The sequence below is a fragment of the Pagrus pagrus genome (genome assembly GCF_965226575.1).
Source record: "Pagrus pagrus genome assembly, chromosome: 19".
Taxonomy (NCBI): Eukaryota; Metazoa; Chordata; class Actinopteri; order Spariformes; family Sparidae; genus Pagrus; species Pagrus pagrus.
Window position 1 is genome coordinate 17,539,833 of NC_140203.1, and position 19,895 is coordinate 17,559,727.

A 19,895-nucleotide genomic window follows, 5' to 3' on the forward strand; every position below is an offset into this window, starting at 1 on the left:
TAAAAATGTTATGGATCATGTCCTCAGTCCTGTAATAGCTGTGAGTCATTTCCAAGAAACTGACTGGATGGTTGAAGCTCAACCATAAATCAAAATTCTTGAACCCACAAAGATGTAACGGACCTCACTTCCTTTAAATGACCTTGACTTTGAGGGTTTCGGCTAGGCTCTTACAAAGATAACGACAACACCCCTGTAGACAAAGGCGCCCCGAGCCCCCCTCAAACATTCTGTAACACCTCAAGCCCAAAGGGTATTTTGAAATTCCAGTCTTAAGCTGGAATGTGATAAAGATACTTCTGCAGCCTTTCACCACCAAAACACAGCATTGTGTTGTGAGATGAAACCCTGACATTAGAGGTCAACCTCCCGCCTTACTTCCCCGAACTACCGATTGAGACAGTTTCTTGTTTACTGTAACTTCTCATGGTAAAATATGATTCAGCTCTCTACTTCTATCAGACGAGTCATTTTATGTAGTTTTAAAAATGAGAAATGTTCTGTTCAAAGGCAGTTGTCTTAAAAATGTATGTTCCCTGTATTTCGGCGCTGCATTTTCATTGTCTATGTGAGTGTCTTTGTTGTAAACACGGTATTTGTGCTAGCAGGTGGTTTGTGCTTTGCTTTGTGTTGAATGAATGACTTCTGTTGCACAGTATAACAATAGTCGGTGGATGTTGTGGACAATAGTGGGTGGCGGAGGTTGTGTAATGGTGGCCATCACATGGCTGGGTTGTATTGTTGCATTTCCTGCATCCCTCCAGTCTCTTCCTCTCTGGAACACAAATACCAAAACACTGGACAAAATACTTTTCTGAGATGGAATGCGACAAAAAATGACTCTTTGACCCCGTCAGGTGCTACAGTCACACATTTTTCTTTCATTGTCATGTTCACAGACATAGATGTTATATGGCCCTTAAAAACCTGGTTCCTAAGGATACACCAAACCAAATACAACCCCAATTACAAAAAAATTGAAATGCTGTGTAAAAAGTAAATAAGAACAGCTTGCAACCATTTCAAACAAATACATTTTTCTACAATTATGTGTTTCACAAAGTAGCGAAACCCACCCCATCCTTGCTTGTGAACAACTGAGCTACCTGTTAACCATTTAAACCTGTGTGTTTTCTGAGCATTTCACCACTCTCCTACTCTTTAGTTGCCCCTGTCCCAACTTGTTTGAAACATGTTGCTGACACCAAATTCAGAATAATCATATATTTACAAAAAATCAATGAAGATGATAAAACTATTAAATTAAATATATTGTGTTTGTCCTGTTTTTCAACTGAGTGTGTCAAAAAGGATTAGCAATTTATCACATTTTGTTTTACACAACGTCCCAAATTCTTTGGAACCAAGGTTGTTTGATTTGGTGTACCCAGAGTTGGAGCAACTGCTGAGCCAATTGGGACAGATTACCAATGGGAAAATCCTGTTCTTGTGCCAGTGCGAGAACCAACTCCAAAATAAACAAAAATGGCGACAGCAATCACAGCACTTATGCCTATGACCCATTTTTGTACCCTATCTTTTCCTATGACATGATGGTTGGGTTACTTTTTAAGAACCCAAAATTTGCTCTTCTCTTACTGTACCTAGGTAACTTCATTTTGCTGTGTAATCAAAGGGAAAGTTCTGAGAAATAACCACAGATACACTGTGTCCTTTCATCACTTTTAGCTGTCATCCATTCCCAAGGGCCAAACAAAAATAGCCACAGTGTCATTCACACCGCAAAGAACTACTTAAGATTCCAGCTGCACTTCAAACATGCACAAACATGAGCAGGCTTTGTCTAAATGCAGCAAAAATTATTTTCAAGGCTCCGTCTAATAGCTGTGCCTGAGGGGCTCTCACATGATTTCCAATGACAATGTTTTCTTTCCTATTCCTGTCAGCTGATCGCACACACATTACACTCGTGAAATGAGAACTGACAACTGATAAGACAACACAATGGTGTATCAATGACAGCATTAGTGTCCATGTGAACAGCGCTGATTTGACTGTAATGTTTGGGACTTCATCCAATAACACAAGGCGGAGTATCACTCTCTTCCTGGAAGACAGCCAGTGGAGGCTCATCAACAGATCGGCCATTGAAAGGCCATCAGCCAGTTAATGTCAACAACACTTCAAGCCATGTGAGACTGAACAGACTTCCTAGACCCGCATCCTCCACCTTCATCCCTCCCTCACGTTTTCCTCATTCACTTCACACTCACTGCTCCAACCACCCTCCAACACACACACGCACACACACCTGCACCTCCACCGCCCTTTATCTCTCCTTCTACTCATTGTTTCATGTCATCGCCTCGGTCTCTGTAATCATATCTCTCCTTCAGTCCCATTTCCACCTCCTGTGCACACACCAAGCTTTGGGATCATCAACCACACAGCTGTTTTATAACCTGTGATTATGTGTGTGTGTTTGTGTGTGTGTGGTTTCTGGGAAGAGGGAGAGGTTCGGAGGAAGAAGACATCATTGATAACTTTGTTGTTCCTGTCAGCCTTGTCACAATTCATGCTGCTGAGGTGGGGAGGTGGGGACGAAAAATGTACTTCCACTAGACACACACACACACACACACACACAAACCTTGAGCTACACAAACAGGCACTGACTGTCTCAATGGGACATTCAGTATGTGGCAGGTACCCCCGTGTCATTGACTATCTAATCAAACTGTAGAGCTGGCTGTGATTTTTCTGTCCCTGGGCCCGGCAGAGCGATTGGCAAACACTTTGCCTGAATTGGCAGTTTGCTGCTGCGCTTCGTTATTTCCAGAATGAGCTAGTAATTTCAAATGATGACCAAACAAAACAGCGAACACGGGCGATGAGCTATTCTAAATAGAGTGTGGTGGGCAGTAAAAAGAGACTTGAACCTCCAACACAACTTTGTTTACCCCTCAGTTTTGAATGTTGCTGATCAAATCTGACCAGAATCTCATCACTGTGCCTTGTTTCTTGTACTGTTCTTCCTCGTGCCTGGTGGATGTGTTTGCCCATCTTAAAGGCACTGCTGTGCTGAGTAAACTAGGTGCAAGATAAATAAAGGCTGTCAAATCCAAGATAAACTCGAAATGAACACATGTCTTTCTTTACAGAGCGTGTGTAAGGATGTTCAAAGACACACTTGATTTCACCCTTCTGGTGTTGTACTGGTCAGCTGCACTCAAGCAAAATGTCTAAAGTGAAGTAAAATCAATCTGCCTGATTGAAGCAATGGGAAAACAGGGTCAACTTCTTTTTTCTCCAAACACCTTCTTTATTCTGACAACAGCAGGAAGATTTACCTTCCTAAAAAACAGCATCTGGTGGGGGTACTGGATTTAACTGGAATATTTCTGCACCATGAGTGTGCAATTTTAGGATAAGTGGATTCAATCAGCTAACCCAGTATGGGATATTTATCAGCACATAACTGTATCAGTGAGCTACACAGAAAAGATAAGATACTTCGCCTTCACCTTAACATTCCTCTGATGATCTGATCTGACACCACGGGAAAATAAAAACCCATCAGCCAATTACCTTGAGCATGGCAAGGTCCATCCATCCCTCCTTAACCATTAACACTGACAAAGTCTGCAATCAAAAGAATTGCAAGTTGCCTGGCAACAGCTACAGGCAAAGAAAAAGGCTGAAAACTCGCCACAAGAAAAATCTGGAGCAAACAAATGAAGTCTGACTTCAGGTGCTCTGCTCTGGACATGTGCCAGCTGTCTTTTTTGTTCAACCGGCTGCCACTCTGAGACGGTCGTGACTGCCTCTTCTCTTTTCACCTTTTTTTAAACACGTTAACATGCATTTAATATCCAAAATGAGTGCTTTTCAGCAGGGGTGGGGCGGAAACTGTGTGCACTGCCACTTGACCAGGTTTGTTATGAGAGCACGAGCATGTTCGCTGTTTGTATGCATGTTGGAGAGTTACTTACAGCTAGATAGAAATAATAAGCCACTGAGATTTGAGCTGCAACAAAAGACTATTTTCATTAGTGATTAATCTGCCAATTATTTTCACATTGAATCGATTCATTGTTCAGTCTTTAAATGTCAAAAATTGCTCATCACAATTTCCCAGAGCCCAAAGTGACGTCTTCATATTGCTTAATCTTTCCAACTAACAATCCAAAACCAAAACACTCTACAGAGAAAAAGCAGCAAATCCTTATGTTTAAGAAGCTGGAACCAGAAAATATTTGACATTTTTGCTTGAAAAATGACTGAAACAACTGATTGTCAACATAATTGGCAATTATGAGGAGTGGATAACTAGACTGGACAAAAAAACACCAAAACAAATATCCAGTTTAACAACAGTATGGTGTTTTATCAGTGAGAGACAGTAACAGCACAGAAGACTCTGTCTCTGCCTCTGCCAAGTCATTCAGCGTGTGGATGATGAAAACCAGGTTAAGGTCATTTCTATACTGGGTTAAAGTGATGCAGAGGAGGAGGAGGAGGAGCACACGGAGGGAGAAACAGAGACTACTGCAGCAAGCAGTCTGGTCCACTGACCTCCTTTGGCTGCCTCTCTCTGTCAGGAGAGGAGGGTGCAGTATCCTGTGTCCTCCTCACTTTAAAGCCAATCAGTGTAATTACAGGCTCTGTTTCTATTAACCAGCACGTATACACACACAAACATACACTACAAAAACTCACACACATTGCTAATTGACAACACCGTCAGCATACAAAAAAAGCCTCCTCACTTTCACTGATATCCCTTTTTGAGTTTTCTATCCCACATAAACTTCAGTTAAAAATACATTCCTGTTATGTTTTGAGCAGTACTTTTGTTTCAATTAAATCTACCTGTGTGGAGGAAGATGTGTGGCTAAGTGTTGATCCCCTCGGAGCTCCTTAGCTAGGCTACTAACGACTAATTAACGGCTAATAACCGGGATTAGTTGTTTAACGGCGGAGGCGTAACCGACCTGCTGACCGCTACTTCTTCTTCTTCTCCCCTTTCTTCTTCTTCTTCTTCTTCTTCTTGCTTTGTCTGCTTCTTCTTCACTTCACCTCGACAAAAGCTAAACGTGGCCGCAGCAGCTGCACCGCCGGCCGGTCAGAGAAGCAGCCGGACAGGAGAGGTAGCGGCGCGGATGCTCGTGTGCTCTCAGCGGTGGTAATACCGGTGACTGAGATGACATTGAGCTCCTTTTTACGCGCCAGCTTTTCCAACCAGCAGTTCCCTCCTCTTCCTCTCTCTCTCCTCTCTTTCTCGTCCTCGAGGCACGCGCGCTGAATAATGCAGGGCTCGCGAGCTGTTTTCTGTCTCGTTCCAGAGACAATCAGAGAGCGAGCCGCCAGCGCGAGCACCAGCCGAGCACAATGAGAGGCCGACCCGCGCGGATCAGGTTACCGCCTTTCATTCATTTATTCAGCTGCAAAACAACCTGACTGCAGCCCGGACAGCCAGCGTCCCCCCTCCACCAAACCCAACCCACCCGAGCCCCTGCGCCGACCCGTACCCCACCTCTCTCTCTCTCTGTCTCCCCCACCTCCAGCTCTATGACCCCCTGCCCCCCCTCACCCAAATGTGCTCAGGTGGCATTTTTAGAGACACAACAACAAAGTCAGAACACTCCAGAACCATGGCGGTGGTAAAAGTTAGCTAACCTACATGTACAGTAGCCTGCTCGAGCCTACACAAGTTGGTAAGTACTTGAATATGTCGCTCACTACATTTAAAGGGGCACTCTGTATAATTTCTACTGTCTTCTGTGGCCCTAGATGAGCTTCACATAGTATGAGAATTACCCTGATGATGACATTAGGGTTAGCCTTTATTATAAACTTTGTGTGTGGAGTTTAAAGAGAGGGTCTAACCAAACACAATCAACTTGCATCTTGAGAAGTGTAGGACTCAGTTTTTCGGGGCTCGCGCTTTGGACTAAACGCAAGCCCCCAGGACGAGTGCCAGGCTTCGAAGACAGTTTTCGCAACCGGCCAAACCATGAAAAAAGTGTCATATCTACAGCCTTTAGGTCCAATAAAATTCGGAAAGTCTAGAAGAGCTGCACGAGTAGCACAGGTGCTTTGGACCGGAATGGGCTAGCCAGCTGGTCAGCAGGATAATTTCCGTACACATATTTGCAGCACCATACACTGACATCATAATGTCAAAACCGCTATTTATTCACATTCTGTTGGTAATGTTAGTACATTTTTTAACGTTTTCAACACAATTTCTACATTTTGCTTTAAATATTTTACTTACTTTAATTGGCAATTGAGTATTTTTTAATAGCCTATTGTAGTAGTGCTTGTTTTAAATACAGGGTTTTAGTAATAATATTCCAGGAGAGAGCTCCTTTTATCAAATTAAATACTAAATATATAAATGAATAACTAAGTAAATTAATTAATACTGATTAAAGAACAGAATGCCTACAATGTACAAAAACAGAAACCCAGCAGCATTATACATTAAATATTGTGTCATAAGGGAATAATATGGTCACTATAAACGTTAAAATTTACAGTACTGCACTGGCCGCATGTCTCCCAGTAGTAATATTACAGTACTATATTAAATTGATTCCATAGTAGATAAAAATGCCCCAAAGTACAGTAAGCTTAGTATAAATACACTATTTGGCACCACAGCCTCATTATGAATTCCATTTCGAGATATTATAGGCTGATAAAAATGCTACAGAGTACAGTCAGATCATATTAGATTTACTGAGTGCCATAAATATATACATAATGTGTAAATATTATAGAGACAGTATAGTGGAAAATCCCAGCACACTACAGAACAACTGTAGACTAAAAGGCATTCCAGACATGCCCCCCGAGCAGATTCAGCACAAACAGTCTATGTAGAAGCACATACAGTACAAAGTGCAGGAACCTGAAGTCCAGATGGACAAAACCCAGCCTCAGATATGATACTTACATTCGCTTTTTGTTGTACTTTTTATATTCATGGTGATTTTGTTGTGGGACACTATGCTGCCTGTCACTATGCAGCACTATGCCCTCTATGCCTCTCTTTAACTGTAATGTCTTTTGTTGCTGTTGTGTTTGTCTGACAGCCGTAGACACAAAAGGAATTTGTGAAAGGGTGACAGCTAAACTAGAGGTCATCAATCTGTGATTTACAGGAATTCAGGGAATTATTTTGAGATATAAACACACATATTTTCATATTAACAGCCTGCATCTAATTGCATATAATATGAAGGACTAAAATTGCCAAAATTAGAAATAATTAATAGCTCAATGGATAAATTAATATGCGAGTGAATGCACCAAAAATATTTAAAATAAATGATGCCATTAATAAATGTATAAAATGTGATATCAATAGATATTTCTGCTTTAATTTGCTTCTGTATTTATTTAACTTACTTTGACTACTTATTTACTTTCCCATTTTATTTTACATTTTATTAATGTATTTATTTATTTATTTCTGTAATCTTTTCCCTTTGCATTTCTCCCTCTATTTATTTCCACAAACCTTTTTATTTCTATATTTTCCTTTTATATGACTTTATCCGTGTGACATTTTATTTAGCTATTAATTGATGGCAACATTTTTTTTAACTATTATTGATTTTGTACTCTCTCTTCTCCCTCTAGTCTACACACACACACACACGGATACATTCACACATTGTACACACACCATTTCAGTGAGTGCTAGTCAAAAAAAAGGATAATGGAAATTGCCGCCTGGAAGCCTGTAATCCCCTTTAAAAGGTGAACAAATGGTCCCCTCTTTATAGCTGCATCATGAAAGGTTTCCAGGCAGATATAGCGCCTTGGAGTGTTGCCCATAACTATTTTGTTGTCAAACCAAGCTTTTGGGAAAACGTGGGAGAACATTATGTGTACATCTTGTAGAATAACTTGCCTTGCCCCACATTTATGGATTCAAGTATATAAACATAAAAACACACCCACAGGGATACAGACTACTCACCATGGCAGTGTGAGGATGTCTGGTCGGAATGGGAGCTTGATACCCATTTGCTGTTGTCATGGTAACCCCCGGTGTTTGGCTGTAGCCTATGATGAAAACAAATTTGAGTTGTCGTTACCATTGTCATCTTTGTCAGTCATCATCATACATTCATATTCATCTGCACCTGTGACTTACATACTGTACATATTCCAGTGTATACCTACCATCTCTATGGCAATGTACCTAATAGTAACTTTATGAGGAAAAACAACCCCTTTTTGGCTTGTTATCTGGCTTCGAGAGCAGTTTCACAAACCGCAAATGAATGGAATGTATCACCTTGAAATGTAGTGAAAGCATGAAAATCCATCCGTCCTCCACGTCTAAATCTAACACACTAAAAAGATAACGACGCAAACATGCACCTGCACACCTGCACTGATGCTTTTGTGGTGGATTGTGAATTGGCAAACTGCTTACATCTGATATTCTGTCAGTTGTCATCACTGTGAGAATACTTTTGATTTAGAGCAACTCTATTTGCCTGACATTGAAAATAATTCCTGCAGCTGCACTCTCTGGCTTTATTTTTTTTAATCTTGTTTCAGTTATTTGCACAAAATACCAACATTTATCCATCAAAACAAGTTCACTTCATACTGTAACTGCTGTACCATAGTAGTAGAAGTATTGGCCAGTGGTGGAAAGTAACTAATGTTCTTAAAATTACAGTATTTTAAAGGTCCATTTATTGCCAATTCTTACTTCAACTCTTCTACATTACAGGAGTAAATATTGTACATTTTACTCTATTGCATGTATTTGACAGCTACAGTTAGGAGCTACTTTGTGTATTAATATTTTATATGTATGTACGATCAGTTTATAAAATATAGATGAAGCTATCCAACTTTAAAATGCTGTTTAAACATTAATGCTCCAGTAATGATAATCCAATAACTTAATGTAGTTATGCTATAATATAAATATACATTGAAACTGACCATTCTGTATGTAAACTGTGTTACTGCTTCTTGTAAAGGATATAGAATATCCCCTAAATAGACCTGGTAGTAGGAACAGTAGTGCCAGTATTGGCTGTTGTATTAGTATAAGCATTAGTAGTAGTGGCTGTATAGTAGCAGCAGGATTAGTAGCATCAGCAGTGGTTGTATTGTATTAAAAGTACACCCACAATTTGACTTGTTGTGCAGAACATTCAGGGAGTCTATTTACTCCCTCAAAAAGATGTCTAATATACTACTTACAATTTTGCTTTATATTTGCTGTTATGATGTGAAGTTTGACTTACATGAGTAAACCACAAATCATGTTAGAGGGCCATGAAGTCATTGCCCTTTCATTTCACTGCAGGCTAGAGCAGCCAAAATCACAATTTTACAGTGACTGTGTACAGTGGTACATATTTTCCACTGTTGACACGTGTACTGTATTATCATCCTCTCCCCCTCTTGTGTGTGTGTGTGTGTAATAATTATCTGCAGTCATGGTCTCTGTCGAACACACCCGACTGTCATTGTCTCAAGATAAATCAATTAGTGTTTATCATCACGGAAAACACCCATCCGCTGTGCAGGAAGTGTGTGTGTGGCTTCCTCCTGCTCGTCCTGTTTTCAGATACCTTTTTGCGATGAGGACTCTAATATAATCTTTTATCACTCTGGATGATGTTTTCTGGGGGAGTGTGTGTCACACTTGTGCTGGTGGACAGATGACGTTGTGGGAAAGGGAATCTCTGACTCACTGTTACAGTACTGTACTGGTTAACAGATCACAGTGTATGGTTTCATGATATGTTTATGACAGTCTGTTACATGAATTTATCATATGTTGATACTGTTCTGAGTGTGTTTACTTTTTTTTTGTTTCTCATCTCTTTCTGTGGAGTTGAGTGGTATCAGTAGTTAGATGAGTGAGCACACAGTGATTGTTGTCACAGTTTGATGATTTTTTCTTTACAGTACCTACGATTGATACCAAGGGGGCGCCCCAGGGCTCCTGCAAAACTAGGGCATGTGTTGTGTATCCATTGATCCGATTTATTTATCTAACTACTTACATACCCTTCTTCTTTCTTTCCGTCAACACCAGCTATCTTCCCCTTCTCTGTTTGTCTTCTCAAATATTACCTTCCTATGCTGCTACCTACTCGCTATTTTTTGCAGTGTGTGCACTCATTAAATGCCACAGACACAGCATGGGTCCCTACAGGAATGCTGCAGTAATATTAAAGTGATTTTCTCATGAGCAGTGGTTAGTCATACTGAGAGAGATTACATATCGTGTCCTTTTACAGCCATCCATTAGTCTTGGCTTTAATACTTCTAGGAACACACTGATGCTATAAAAAAAGCTAATAGTATCAGGGATATTTCTTTATTTATCCTTCTGGCAATTTTCTGTATTCCAATAATCTTTCATTAGAGTTGTTTTCAAGCTTTTATTGCAACAGGTGCTATATGAAAAAAGCAGCGGCAGACTCAGGATGTTTGAGAAGCAGGGGCGAGAAAATAAAAAGGGCACACATATGTATGTGGTGGGGCACCAGCGCGCAGTCATGATAGACTGTATGTACAGTGAAGACTTCACCATGTTTTGTCCACTGGAAGGGCACTTTATCATGTTTTATGTAACAAAGGGGCATCCAAGAAGGCAATGTTTTTTTTCCCCCCCAACATGGGTGCACCATGTTTATACACATGAAACTAATTCAGTCTAAATATTGAGGTACTCTGAATAAAGAAGTTCCAAGTTAAATTGTTTAAATCAATGACTATAAAGTTGTATTTTTTTATACAGAACATGCTGTATAAGAGAACAGTTGTGCGACCAGACTGTCACTTGTGTTTGTGCCTCGTCTTCTCATTCATAGTGACTGATGACCTTACCTGATTGCATTTATTTGTAATCCTGTGTTTCTTTTTTCTTGTAAAGCAATTAGCATCGAGGGAGAAAAAAGTCTTAAAGGTCTATTTCTCATCCTTACACCCTTTCACATATCTGCTTGTAAACTCATAAATCTAAGTGTGAAATGTGTGTGTGTGTGCTTGTTAGTGGCAGATAGGGGTGCAGTAAGGATAGCTTGTGATCTCTGTGTCAGCAGCCAATGGAAAAGTGAATGTTAGAGACAGATGGAAAGAACAACAAGCAAGAGACAGCAGGGGGGCACTGGAGAAACTCAGCTTTATTGACCAAAGATAGAGAGAGGATACAGACATCAGAGAGAGAGAGAGAGAGAGAGAGAGGGAGAATGTGACAGAGTGAGCTGTCATAACCAGAGAGAGAGAGTGAGAGAGAGAGAGAGATTGAACAATAGAAAATGGCTCCTTTTTTTGTTTTAACAGTCCATACAACCAGTGAGGGCAGGCAGACAAGAAAGAGAGAGACCCCTACAGAGTCAGAGGAGTACTGCAGGCGTGGCAGTTGGGCTGGTAAACTCAACAAGTTTGTTGTTCGTGTGCAGCTCCTCGCTTTACATCAAGTACACACACACACACGCACACGCACACCCACACCCACACACACACACACAAACCCAAACAGGCAAACCAGATTGGTCAGGCTGCATTAACTTGCCTTGCATCTTACTCTTTTTTTTTATGGGTTTTTTTTTTTATGTTTTTGAGATTGTGATTGCATTTCCTTTCGTAGGTACATACATTAAGTGCTTCTTTAATCTGTTGCACATCGTGTGTGCATTAAGCGTTGGGGAAACTAACACTACACATTTGAGATTTCTCCACATAGCCTCCACAATCTCTAAAACCAAACAGTCATGCAATGAATATGATTTGGCCAATCTGGGACACTGAAAAGGACCACGTGAGCAATTGTCCCCAGCCTGCACGAGCCTCGCAGTCTGTTTGCTGCAAATAAACGTACTAAGGGAAAATAAGTGTGAGAGGAACCATCTTGGTGTTTTGTCCCCCAATGAGATCTGTTGTACCAGAGTGTGAAAATAATCAAAGTTGGCCTGGCCCCACAGTGGCAGACTCAGGATGTTTAAGGGGCAGGGGACAAAAATATAAAAAGGGCACCAGCTGCATGCTGTGGGACACCAGTGCGCAAAAAGTCTTGATACATTCATGTGAAGAGAGGGCACTTCACCATGTTTTGTCTACAGGAAGGGCACCCAAGAGGGCACCCAAGAGGGCCCCCAGTTCGGACAAGCAACAGGGCACACAGCCACATACTCTCAGCCAGCATACAACAATTACAGTTCAGAGGTGGTCCAGATCTGGTAGCAAGAACACCAGCTACAGTCATACAGTTTGTTGAACCGTTGATGTCATGGGCACCCGTGTCCTGGCTACCAGATCTGGACAACCTCCACAGCCGTGATTCATTGCTGTATTTGGGCTGAGTTTATCTGGCTGTTGCCCAACACTTTGCTGGTCTAGAACAAAGAACCGGTTATGTCAAGGGCTGAGGGCGGGGTTATCTCAACCAAGGACCACCTACACCCAGAAACGTGAGTGAGTGTAGCGCAACAATAAACAAAATATTTTTACTATGTACCCCAAATTGAAGCAACAGTGGTCTGAGGACAGTCAATGTTTGGATGCCAATGTAGGCATGAAAAGCCAGGAGCAACACTTGTAAAGAAGCAATGTAGTCAGTCATAGTTTTTCCTAGCAATATTGGGAATTTGGAAATGTATACAGCAACTGAATGATGTGACTCAAAGTAAACCAGTTCTTTAACGGTTCGAGGTGGAATCAACTCCAAACCAGCACTCGCACTCAATCAAAGCGAAACCAGCACAGGGTTCGCTTTGATCGACACCACTGGACCAGACCAACTTTGCTATGTGGTAGATATGAACCAAGAAAATAAACATGGATGTGCTCAAAAGGATGAAAGTTTACTGGCATGTTTTATCTGTAAAATTGTTACTTTGCAGATGAATTACAAAATTGATAACAAAAAATTGTAATGGATTTACTTAAATGAATGGAAACCAATGGCTGTCCAGAGGGAATCAATGTAAAACGTGGGGAATGGTCAGCAGTAAAGTAAATTGAATGTGATTTGTAGTTAATAGGCTATCATGCAAATCAATGGTATGGATATTTGAGATCCTGCCTCTGCACAATGTTTTAAGACCCTCAGATGCCTTCAGAGGCCCACCGGAACACATCTGGGAATGGTAGCAGACGCCAAGAGTTCAGAGAAGGTGGTGGTGGTCATAAGAGGGGGAAAAGTCGTGAGGGGTTATTAGTGATATAACACACAGCAAAGCAGTGAAGTTAGAGGATGAAAATATACAAAGCTCGCGCTTGTGCACTCATACAGTCGTGATATGGCATCATCGTGGGACACAGTACCCATTATAATCAGTATTATCTCTAGATCTCTATATAGATGTGGAAAATAAAATCATCGCTAAATAGAATATAGAGTGTATTTACATTCTTTATCTACACAGGAGACTCGACCCCGACGGGCCTTGGTGGTGGCCATTCACACAGCCAGCGGGACTGACTGACAGCAGCAGTGGCCAATCACAATAAAGCATGTATGCAGCAGAAGTGGTGGGATTGGATTGCTGTTCACAGAGCCATGTGAGGAGAGATTTGATTTACCCAAAGACCTTTCAATGAATTCTGTCTTTCATTGTTTTTGGGACTATTATCAGAGTTAGTACACAGTGCAGAGATGTTTCTTTACTGACTGAAGAGAAAGAGAGAAAAAAAGGTTGTTGAAGCTCTTCAGGTCACTCCAGGTTAGTGTTGTGTTCACTGTCATTTCTGCCATGTGAATAAAAACATTTTGATGGAAATTAATCATTTTAAGACCCAGGATGGAAGTTAACCAAGGACGTTGCAGTTTCTGGCTACACACCTGAGCCACAAAGCAACCCCAAATCACATTATTTGGATCTGAAGAGCCTCTCTGACCTCTTTGTAAACGTGCACATATCTTCTTCGATCACATATCAAAACGTATTTCTCTTGTGTGTACAATGGCTAAGTGTAGTCACTAACTAGATGCCTATCGAGCATCAGCGTCCTATCTATTCTATGTACCATCAAAGACACTTGAAATGAAGCAAAATCTTGCCAGAGCATCCATTATCATTCAAAAGAATGGGGATGATTACCGCTTTTGAGAGCTTTTTCTGAAAGCCAGCCAAGTAAATGTCCTACATTGGAATATATATGATGTTATAATGACACCCAGGCCACATTATTTGTAGCACCCTTGTAAACGAGGGCCTGGTCGGTGACTACAGCAAAAGCTGGCAGTGTTTTTACAATTGTAAAGAGTATAATGGATCTCTGGCAGCTTTCTGCAGCAATGAAGCCAATTTAATGGACAGAAAAGGTGAATGTGGATTGCAGTAAAAGCTCATCTGAGCACAGCTGTCATAATTACTTATATGGTAGTGCTTGTTATTAGTCACTATTCATTCACACTGTTGTGCCCAGGCTGTTAGTTGTTAGAAGTGACCCATGTTTGTTTTCATAGGTGGAAATACATGTTCCTTCGCTGCCAGAGTGTACTCATTAAGCTGCCGTTAGCTTCCTGTGCTCTATAGGAAAAAGTTGGCTGTGCGGATCTTACTGGCTGCCAAAAGGTGTTCCACGGCTTCTTATTGGCTGCTGAGTTAGGAAGTACTAGAATAGGAGGAAATGACCTCAGCAGTGGAATAGCTGGAGTTAATGGACAAAATGACAGAGAGAGAGAGAGAGAGAGCAAGAGAGAAAGAGAGAGAGAGAGAGAGAGAGGAGAGAGTCCTACAGTGTCAAAAAACCTCCCACGGAAACAGGCGTCCCAACAATTCAATGGCCTTTTAAATTTGAAAACAAAAGAAAAAAAAAAGTTCAGATAACAACAGCAAACTGAAATAAAAGTCTAATAGAACTTCTACTTATCTCTATTTTGTTTGTTAGGACTATCAATGTGGAAGAATGAAGAGGCACGTAAAGAAACCAAGGCAACAAAGTCTCCTCCTCTCCGCCCTGGTCAGAGAGAGTCTGTGCAAGGAAAGGTGGGGGGGGGGGTGGGACGTTTGAGTTCGTAGGTTGGGTGTGTGGTTGTTTTTGTGTGTCTGTTGGGAGGGGAAGTGACTGAATAGAGAAATCTAAGAAATAACTGAGACCTTGTCTGTCTTTTTGAATGTTTTATAAACTGGCTTATTAAAAGGAGATGAGTGGTTGATTGTCCCCAGAGCCAGACATACTGTTTGGTTAAACAGCATGGTAATGTGATTGATTGTCCGTAAAGTCTTATTGACCACTGAGAGTAGTTTGATGTAACCTGGATTAAGCTGTTCATCAATTTTCTCCATCTGTATGTCTGCTTTTACCATTAATTCAATGAATTTGAATCCATGAAACATACTGAGGAGACAGGAGGCGGGAGGGCAGAGACTCCATGTTGACAGAGAAGGTAACGAAAGAGCAGAGATGTAGAGGTAATAACGTAACTGAGTAAAAAGTCAAAGGTCAGACAACAGCGTGTGAGTGCGTGCATGTGTGCGCCAGCTGATCAGAGTCCAGAGGAGGAGGAGGAAGGCAGGGCTTCTGTTAGTAACCATCCAGAGACAGAGGAGAAGAGAGGGGTGTTGTGGGTAATAATAAAAGGGTGGAAGAGGGAGAAGATTCAGTCACATGAGGATGCAGCACTCGCAGCGTTTCCTCTTGTCTGTACCTGTGGCAGGGGTGAGGCCGGGTGGGGGGGCCGTGTTGGCGTCGGGGTTGGCGGGGGGCGAGGAGGCGCTGTCAGGCTCACGGCCGTCAGATGACAGTTCCGTGCTGACGGCCTCGGACGTGGCTGGCCGCCCCGACACGAGGTCAGCCGCCGTGCCGTCGATGATGGACAGGTCGGTGACCGTCTTCTCCCTCAGCGATTTCTCGTCATCTTCGTCAATCAGGACCACCTCAGCCTTCACGGCGCCGTCGAAGCCGAGCAGCCGCCTGCTCTCGCTTGTGTCCTCAACGTCCTGGTAGCCGAGGAACACCATGGTGACTGGGTGCTCTGCGCTGGCTTGGGGTGGGGAGGTGAGCTCATTACCTGGGTGGGCCATGGAGCCGGGCTGGGTCGTGATGGGAGAAGAGGGGGGCATCATACCAAGCCGGGGCTCCCTCTGGAGGGTGACCTGGGCTGGGGGGCTTGAAGGGATGGATGGCGGGGCGCAGGAGGGCGGAGACAGATCATCGATATCTGCTGGCGAAATGTAGGCCTGTGGCACAGCTGGGGTCACTGTCACATGACTCCTTTCGCCATCTCCCCCTCCAACAGGTCTGGCAGCCCGCTGGATCAGCTGGTCAACCTGTGCAGAGCTCCAACCATTCTCCACGGTGGTGGTGGACACGCCCCCGGAGGAAGTGACCTCGTAGACCACTTTTCTGCCATCGTCATAGACTTTGATGCCACGCGATGCTGCATCCAGCGGGCTCACACGGTTGGCTGACAGGACGCGCTGCTCGCCGGTCTGTGGGTCGTGCTGTACGTTGATCTCCATGGCAAACATTGCTGTTAGGAGGGGAGGGGAGACAGGGAGAAGGGAGGGGTTTGATGCAGAGGGAAAAGTGAAGGGGTAGGGAGGGACCAGTGGAAGAGGTGGGGGGTGTTGGGAGGAAAAGATGGAGGGAGTAAAGCGTGAGGATGGGGACACAGTGTTTTGATAAAACTGATATCTGCAAACTGTAAAACGTGACATTAGTAAGAGACATAACATTACCTTAATGTTATCCTTAAGAGACACAAACCACAGATGATGTTGAGTCAACAAGAAAAACACTTAACTATTTCTCACTGTGCCTAAACTAATTGAGGACAAGTAAACTGTGGATGGTACTCTAGTAACCTGCAGATATTTTGTGGGATTAAAGGCTAACTACACCAAGTTTATATATTAAAGTGTGTTTACAGTTCTTGGGGAGTACTACTGCATGTGTGAAAAAAGTATTACAAAGAATTTTGTGGCTCCAGAGGAAGCTGCATATAATATGATAAATTGCCTCCAGTGATGTCACTCAGTGGCTGAGGCATTGTGGGTAATGTAGGCACCAGGTTTTGAAAAGGAAGAAGATTGCAAGGAATAAAAAGGCAATATCTCTGGCTCTGATGCATCGATGTTAATCATTTGTTTTTCAACTGTCCATAATGAGTCCAACAATGTTACAGAAGTGCAATGCTAGACCAGTTGCTAGAGCTTTTCAGAATATGGTGACTACATTACCTACAATGCAGCCACTGAGTGACATAAATGGAAACAAGTTATCAGATTACATCCTTCTTCCGGAGCCACAGAAAGCTATATACTACTTTTTCTCACATATCCAGTAGTACTCCTCAAGGCCTTTAAACACAAACACAAATTGTTAGTGTAACCCTAGCGTAGTCCGTTATTTAGCAAGTTATATTAGTTACAACTATTTTTTATTCACTGCCTTCCCACTTATTTGGGAAATATTATAAAAATATGCATCGACATCACCAGTGGTCCACACAGTAAATCCTGACAAGGATCCATGCAGTGATTGTATACACATTTGCTTCTGCAACAAAATATTTCAGTTTTCAGTAATTTTCTAGAACACAAATAGATAGTATAGATAGAATAATAAATAGAATATAACAATAATGATCATTCTAAAGGTTTAGTTTGTGTCTTTTGGTATAAAGCTTTCTCTTCCTGCAGATAAGCCATAAGCACTACTGTCTTACTTTATCTTGCTGACACAAAAGCTGAGCTTTTATTTTGTAGAGCTTTTCCCCACTGCAAAGTCAGCAGCACCAAATACAATGAAACATTCCCAATAAAGAACTTAACTTTACTACTGAAACTTTTGTTTTTTTTCTTTAAGTATAGAAACTGTATTGATATTACTAGGAGAAAAGACTAAAACTACTACTAATCCTAAACCTACTAGTACCAAAACTAAAGCTAATAACTGTAGATCTAGTGCTGTAATTCAGCGAAGTAGTACCACTACACAATAACTAATACAAGTGCTGAAAATACAAAGAACTAAAACTAAAACTAAAACAAAAAAATATAGTGATAGTATCAGGGAGACTGAAGGTAATGCTAATACTAATGTGATTTCAATGTTGCTCACTGATAAGAAATTATTTATATTGAAACTTTAACTGAAAGTGATCCTAATATCTATTAATACTAATTACAATATTGACCATAATACTAGTAAATGTAGTTTTTTTTTGTTTTTGTATTTTGTTAATTTTGCTCATTTATAAATAGACAGTCTGGATTGTAGTCATGTCAAAAGTAAATAGTGGGCCTAACATGAATTTGGAGACAGCACTAATTCTCCAAAGTCAATTCAAATATTGATCCAGTGCCTGATGTCCATGTGCTTTCAGTATATGTGTTCAAGTGTATGTAATTATGAATTTATCACTGTCAAAGATTTTTCTCAGCCCACTTGGATGTTAAACTGTTGAAGTCCATAAGAGATTTGACTGTTTTTATGCAAACGTGTGCGTATGTGCGCCTGTCCACCCTCCATGTGCGCGTGAGTTTGTCCTGGTAATCCAACTTGGCTGCGACCCAAAACCTTCACGTCCTCTCTTCCTCACTCCCCCCCTCCCTCTCTCTCTTCTCTCCCCTCCCTCACCCTCCTCTCCTCCATCTGTCTTACCAGGTCTTGGTATGGCGTTCTCTCCAGAGGCAGGTGGGCCGGTCCGCGGCTGCGTAGCCAGGACGAGGTGGTCGGGATCAGGGTCTGTGCAGTCCGAGAGAGGGGCGGACATGCAGCCGGTGGCATCTAGTGAGCAGGAGCACAAGAGGGGAAATGACACATGTTCAGGGGGACGTTAGAGGCCGTGAGGGAGAGCTGCAAACACACACCTACAATAGGCGCACGCTGATAAACACACACACACACACACATATACACACCTCGGTGGTGTGTAACCACACCCTAACACAAAAACACACACACACTTACGGCCCAGCCCCCCAGTAGAGATATTAACCACACCCCTGAGTGACCCTGCCCGCCCCTACTACACACACACGCGCACACACTCATAAACACGCACACACAGAAACAAACACACTCCATCTACCTCTGTTTCAGTGTACACACCAACTCTAGCACCCCAGAGGTTCAGTGCTTATGCAGCAGAAGTGTGTGCGTGTGTGTGTTCGTGTATTTGTTTCTGCTTGTGTGTGTGTGTGTGTGTGTATGTATATGTGTGTGTGATGGCAGAAACAAAGCTTCAGGGGCTTACGGGGCTTGCTGGTGAATAGGGGGGATAAAGCCAGCGACTGCAGGCTGCAGAGTCATGGCCTTGTGTGTGTGTGAGCTTCAATAGTCTCGCTGAGCCGGGTTCTGTGTGTGTATGTGTGTGTTTCACTGCGCGTGTGTGTGTGTTTGTGTGCAGGTGTACATATGTCTACGTGTGAGTCCGGGGGGGGTTCAAGAGCGTGCTCTGGCCTGCATCTCCCCTGCCTCAGCGAGACTATTATCCACACACACACACACACACACACACACACACAAACACACACAGAAATAGAAAGCGAGGGACCCCACTGCTAGGAAACAACAATAACTCAGGGGAGGACACCATCCCAATGAGGTTTGTGCATTTTCAGTCAGTCTGTCTGTGTGTCGGTCGCTCATACCTCCATCCTGGGTCATCAGACTCTGAAAGAGAGACAGCAGGAAATCCAAATGAGTCATAGAAGAGTGATTTCTGTGCAGTTTTTATATAATAATCATGATTGAATGCTTTATACTATTCAAAACTATTACTTGGTATGGAATGTATTTAATAATGAGATAATATATGAGAGCTTGTTTCTTGGAAAACAGCATTCATTTGTCTCTTTTCCTGTCTTTACCACTTCTTTTTCAAGCAATGCTAGAATTGATGCTGCATCCTGACACTATTTGAAACATGACCAGTTATGTTTAAGAAAATGAGTAAGTGCATTTAAAGCCAACAATGT

At 42.2% G+C, this 19,895-nt stretch overlaps 1 protein-coding gene across 2 annotated transcripts in view; it reads right to left on the reverse strand.

Moving 5' to 3' along the window:
- Positions 1-19,895, reverse strand: part of palm2akap2 (PALM2 and AKAP2 fusion) — a 95,145-nt gene that overhangs the window by 26,192 nt on the left and 49,058 nt on the right. For both annotated transcript variants that reach the window (XM_084383276.1, XM_084383275.1), the window contains exons 6-9: positions 19,569-19,590; positions 18,577-18,702; positions 15,617-16,441; positions 7,958-8,043 (exon numbers count right to left, since the gene is read on the reverse strand). In XM_084383276.1, the coding sequence (XP_084239402.1) occupies positions 7,958-8,043; positions 15,617-16,441; positions 18,577-18,702; positions 19,569-19,590 (1,059 nt within the window). The remainder of the gene's footprint in view (positions 1-7,957; positions 8,044-15,616; positions 16,442-18,576; positions 18,703-19,568; positions 19,591-19,895) is intronic.